Raw genomic sequence first — 5550 nt, 5'->3', positions numbered from 1 at the left:
GTAAATTTCTTTCTTTCCTGAAACCTGTAGAAATGAAAAAAAAAATGTCCGTTTGCAAAATTCAAGAGACAGAGGAAACGAACGAAGCGCAAATGTTCTCTCTGGTTTCGCGATGAATCCGTGAATTAATAGACGTCGATTGGTGGTGCGATTTGCAGGATAATCGGCTGCAGAGCGGGGACCATATATTGCAAATCGGAGATGTCAATCTGCGGGGAATGGGAAGCGAACAGGTCGCGGCGGTTTTGCGACAATCCGGCACACATGTACGCCTTGTTGTCGCGCGACCTGTGGAGCCCACCTCGCCGGACTACCAGGTATTCCATCCCCGTTTAATAAAAAAACAAGAAAGATTGAAATTCGGAAATAAACAATGCCATTCGATTAAGATAAAAAAGAACGGAATCCTCGTCTCCCTCTCCTCGCCTTTCTTACTTTTCAAAGTCTAATGAAATAGCTTGATCGAAACTCGCGTTAATTAAATGGGCAGCAGAGCGTTTTCATTAAATTATCGGAACTCGGACTGTGTTTGCCCGAGGTAACTGCTTTTATAATTGGACGCTCCATAACTTCCGGATGCATTATTAACTAGCGAACACTTTCAAATTACCGTTTTTTCACCTACTTTGTCTACTATCTAATATTTCAAAGGAAACTGACTGTAAAAAAATATATAGACAATACCCTTTGTCCAGAGGAATTTCTTCTTTTCCTCCTTCTTTAATTGGGTTCCACCTATTACTCATAGCTTCGGACTCCAGATTCTAATCGGATTTTAATGGAATGTTGCATTTCAGGCACTCGGCAGCCACGCTCCGATCGTACCAACGAAGATTCTGGGTGACCCCGATGAGCTGGATCGCCACTTGGTGCACAGCGTGCCGGAGACGTATAACATGCGCCACGTCCAGGGTGATGCCACCTACGACAACGGCTACATGTACTCTCAGGAATCCGACGTTGAAATGCACGTGAGTATTGCCGATATATCCTGAAACAGAAAAACAATCGTATTAGTGGTAAAGATAAATTTAAATTCATATCGGTATTATCAGTAATAGAATTGCATTTAAGTTGTAATTTTCGATTCGTAGGCAAGACCGGGTCTCATCATGGACGTAGTACGCAATCCAATGCCAATTGGAGCGATGCCAGTGATACCGACGGTTCCGGTGCAGATTCCGGAACTTCCGGTCCTCACCATGGACACCATCGACGTTAATTCACTGCCAGAAATGGAACGTTTCACCGTTGAGCTTAAAAAGGACATTTACGGTCTTGGGATCACTATTGCTGGATACGTATGCGAGAAAGGTAAACCCATCGAGTAAATTAGCTTCCCAGTTCTAACAGCTCTACAAGATTCAATGGTGTTTTCACAGAGGAACTGTCTGGTATTTTCGTGAAGAGCATCAGCGAGGGTAGCGCGGCGGACTTGAGCAACAAGATCCAGATAAACGACAGGATAGTCGAGGTGGATGGCCATTCATTACAGGGTTACTCGAATCACGAAGCTGTAGAGGTGTTAAGACGCACCGGGCAAACAGTAGTTTTATGCCTGGAGAGATATCTACGTGGACCAAAATACGAACAGCTTCAACAAGCAATCGCGGCCAGTGAACTGAGACCACCTCAACCAAGTTCTCCCTCTATTACCAGCCTACCAAGTTTCCCCATTAGCGCTGTAAGAATAAGAAATTAACTTCAACTTGTCCTTATCCTCTTTACTAATTCATTCGTTTACAGTTTAATGTCCGCCACGTATAATTATTCACACGTTGCGTCTTTAATTATTCTGTTACAGGATGGAGAAACAACCACTGAAATAGAACCGGAAGGAGAATCGCATACAACTGTGGACAGTGCGGTTTTGCAGGAAGGAGGCGAACGCGAACGCGAAAGAGTCTCAGAGGAACTGGACGATGCGGCCAACGTGGAAGCTTTATTGAGCGACCCATCTAGCGAGCTTACACCCCAAATTCGAGCTGCTATTAAGGCCAAATGGCAGAAAATCGTGGGTCCAGATATAGAGATCGTGGTATGTAAAGAGAAAAGTCCTCCACTTAATCTTGGAAGAACCTAATTTATTTTCTAACAAAAATGTTCATTGTCTATCCTGAACAGGTGGCACAGTTGAAAAAATTCACAGAAGGTAGCGGTCTTGGAATAAGCTTAGAAGGTACAGTCGACGTGGAGAACGGGCAGGAAGTGAGACCTCATCATTACATAAGATCGATCCTTCCGGAAGGACCCGTGGGCCAGAATGGAACACTACGTTCCGGGGACGAATTGCTCGAGGTAATGTATCACTTTACTTATCTAGTACAAGAACTACTTCAAACATTAATTTTCCGTGTTAATTAACGCCCTCAGCACGATATTCATCCTGTGCCAACACAAACTTCGGTGTTGGCTTACTTCATCGATCAATGACTTTGTCTTCTATCCTTTACTTATTTACATTATAATTCTAATTAGAATGCTAATTTCTAGTTGCTTCTATGTTTTTCACTGCTCCACTTTTTTGAAAAATATTATTCAAATAGGAATGATGTATTATGCAAATTTTATACCTACTATTCTATGTAAATTTCATGAGCGGAAATTGCAAAAGGAATTTCTAAATTAATGTAGTCCATTAATAGAGCTTTAGTCTACGGTACAGAGAAATGAATGAGAAGCTTAATAAGGATAACGCTGCTGTATGTCCTCCATAAGCATTCGAGCAAACGATAACGGTGCCTAATATAGCTTAACTTTGTTAATTAGACAAGAATCACGACTCTTTGTGAGATTTAGAAGTCAGGCTAGAACACATCACAAGGTATAAAAAGTGTTTGTTTTCTATTTTATTTTTTAAAGGTGAATGGATATCGGTTGCTAGGCATCAATCATATGGAAGTAGTTAGCGTGCTCAAAGAATTACCCATCCATGTTCGAATGGTTTGTGGGAGGAACATCGCCTCGCAGGATCCTTTGTGCCCCATCGACACTGCTCAACATCAGGCTGCATTCCAAACTAGAGTAGGTACTCTAGAAATGAATCAAAGGGTCGATACTGGCATCGATACTGCCTACAGTCGTAACTGCTGTGTTTGCAAAATTTCTTTTACAGAGCATTCTTGGGGGATCCCTGCAAAATCTTTTACCAACGATGGATCGTTTGGTTAAAGCCAAGTCCGATGGTTCGTTAGCATCAACAACGACTACAGCCACGGTTACGGATGCTAGTTTGAACAAGATGAAGTCGCGTTCCTTGGAACCGTTGACCGGCCTCGCGATGTGGAGTTCCGAACCACAGATCATTGAACTGGTAAAGGGAGAACGGGGCCTTGGGTTCTCGATATTGGATTATCAGGTATTCCTCCTTAAACTTACTGAGAATCTACAATCTATTAAAGATCCGAGGAAAGTGTGCTGTAGCCTCCACCTCCAGGTAGGAAATAATTAAGTTAATCAAGTTTATCCGTTTGGTGTTGCAGGATCCAATGAACCCCAACGAAACTGTGATAGTAATAAGATCGCTGGTGCCTGGAGGCGTGGCTCAGGTGGACGGGCAATTAATACCTGGCGATCGGCTTCTGTTCGTGAACGACATAGCTCTGGAGAATGCGACGCTCGATCAAGCGGTGCAAGCGTTGAAGGGTGCACCAAAGGGCACCGTTCGCATCGGTGTGGCCAAGCCGTTGCCCATTCCAGACAGTATTGTCCAGGTGAGCGATCAGGAGGATCAGATCGAACCGAGCGTCGATAGGGATAACGAGACGGCCGCGTGTTCGATTATGGATAGCCATAAACAGAGGCGAGAATATTTCAGGGAGCGTAAAGTGAACGTGATCGAACCTCCTCATCATATGGATTTGATCGAGGGATTAAAACATCAGCACAATCTTGTCAAATCAGAGAGTTTCTAACTGGGCTTCTTCCATTCTCTTCGAAACAATTATTCAGCCTCTGTTTCAATGGACTCGCTTCCTCGCGATTCGCGTGTCTTCGAGACGATCGACTGTAATCGTGGCTAGACGTTCGTACGATCGATCGATCGCATTTTTCTCCTAGCTTCTCTCGGTTTTCTTTCGTCTTCTTACTTTCTCGCGTTAATTTCGGATCAAAGAAGAAGGTTCGAAGGTTCCTGGAGGGTCAATCAACTTTTTAGGACCATTTTCTCCCGAGTTTTTACATTCGTTATTGATTCTTAACACGTTCTGTGCTGTGTATTCAGATGGACCAAGGATACTCTTTTTAATTTATCTTCTTTTATGAGAGAACTAGGTCTCGTAAATTTGCAGTTAATTACCCAATGGAGTTGGAGCCATTACAGTATTTCAAGTACAGCATTTCATGTAGTACGTTGCATTGAACGTGTTAATCAGTTTTTAATGTTTCAAAGAGTACTTAATTTAACTCATCGAGTATGTATTAACGATACTGAACGAGTACTTACTTGGAATTTATTTTTAGTGATAGAAAAACGCTCAAGTATAGTTTTATTAGAAAATAGTTCTGTTACTTAAAATTTTTAAGGAACCCCAGAGGAGTTGAATTTGTCATCATTTGATATATTATCATTGGGATAAGTTAATTTTTCGTTAAAGTCCCTATTGTTAGATTTCTGTTTCGATCGGTTCACAGGCTACCGTTCAGCTTGCGGCGTTTACGAAGTTTGATATACAATTACGGCACAAAATCTTCTTAATCGATGCTATAATTATTGAATTTATACAGTGGTAAAGGAGATCATGATTTTGTAAAATAATTCGTTATTTTTCCAATATTATGATACAATCTAACCACTGTACAAAGTGGGTAGTTGTAGCATTTCAATTAAGACCGTAAAACTGACTTCTTTTTCTCTTTTTAAAGGACGATATAAGACTGCTTGTTGCTGACCAGCACAAAAATTATTACCTAATTTTATTGTCTTCGATAGATATATTTTAGCGTGTTGTAGACAGTTGATCTTTATACAACATTTACTGCGGCAATTACGATATTTTTTTGCGTGTGAAAACATAATTGATAAGCTGATTGATGAAACTTTTACAGCGTGTATGAATAATAGATAATAAATAGGGTGCCGTACAGGTTGTTATTTTTCTTTTTTGTTTATCATCCACCAGAACCCTCGTTTCCCTTCCTTATTATCTTTTCTTTACTTTTTGTTTTTATATTCTTATTACGTTCACCTGTTTTTGATTTTTAAGTTCTTATTTATGTTGTTTTTCTGAGTTAATATTATTATGAATTTTTAAGGAGAATAAATAGAAAACTATCATAAGGGTGATCAGCGACCTGCGTTGTAAATTTAAGTTCCGTCAAATTACTGAAAATTATACGACTGCCACGATCGCTCGCGTGAATTATTCAATCAACGAGCATTGATCTTTGACTTGAGACAAGAATTTGAAGGGAAGAAGAATTGTTCGTGTTGCAAGTTCACTTGAAGGTCCGAGTTATCGATCGCTGAAAGGAAGACCCTTATTCTGTGGCACAGAACTCGGAATACCAAGTTAGAAACTTAACACTTTAACGGCCAGTGACTTTGAATAC

General features: G+C 40.8%; 2 protein-coding genes across 2 annotated transcripts in view; one reads left to right on the top strand and one right to left on the bottom strand.

Annotated features, from left to right (window-relative positions):
* LOC114874016 overlaps nucleotides 1–5550 on the top strand; it is a 42108-nt gene that overhangs the window by 15978 nt on the left and 20580 nt on the right. The window contains exons 9-17 of the mRNA XM_029182894.2: nucleotides 159–317; nucleotides 798–971; nucleotides 1095–1314; nucleotides 1383–1684; nucleotides 1805–2038; nucleotides 2125–2298; nucleotides 2863–3024; nucleotides 3116–3358; nucleotides 3483–3713. Of these exons, the coding sequence (XP_029038727.2) occupies nucleotides 159–317; nucleotides 798–971; nucleotides 1095–1314; nucleotides 1383–1684; nucleotides 1805–2038; nucleotides 2125–2298; nucleotides 2863–3024; nucleotides 3116–3358; nucleotides 3483–3713 (1899 nt within the window). The remainder of the gene's footprint in view (nucleotides 1–158; nucleotides 318–797; nucleotides 972–1094; nucleotides 1315–1382; nucleotides 1685–1804; nucleotides 2039–2124; nucleotides 2299–2862; nucleotides 3025–3115; nucleotides 3359–3482; nucleotides 3714–5550) is intronic.
* LOC114874024 (glycine-rich cell wall structural protein-like) overlaps nucleotides 910–5550 on the bottom strand; it is a 102150-nt gene continuing 97509 nt past the window's right edge. The window contains exon 5 of the transcript XR_003789031.2: nucleotides 910–991. The gene's annotated coding sequence lies outside the window, so the exon portion shown is untranslated. The remainder of the gene's footprint in view (nucleotides 992–5550) is intronic.

Source organism: Osmia bicornis, chromosome 7, assembly GCF_907164935.1.
Source record: "Osmia bicornis bicornis chromosome 7, iOsmBic2.1, whole genome shotgun sequence".
NCBI lineage: Eukaryota > Metazoa > Arthropoda > Insecta > Hymenoptera > Megachilidae > Osmia > Osmia bicornis.
The sequence above is the reverse complement of the archived record's forward strand: the minus strand, read 5'-3'. Positions and strand labels throughout refer to the sequence as shown.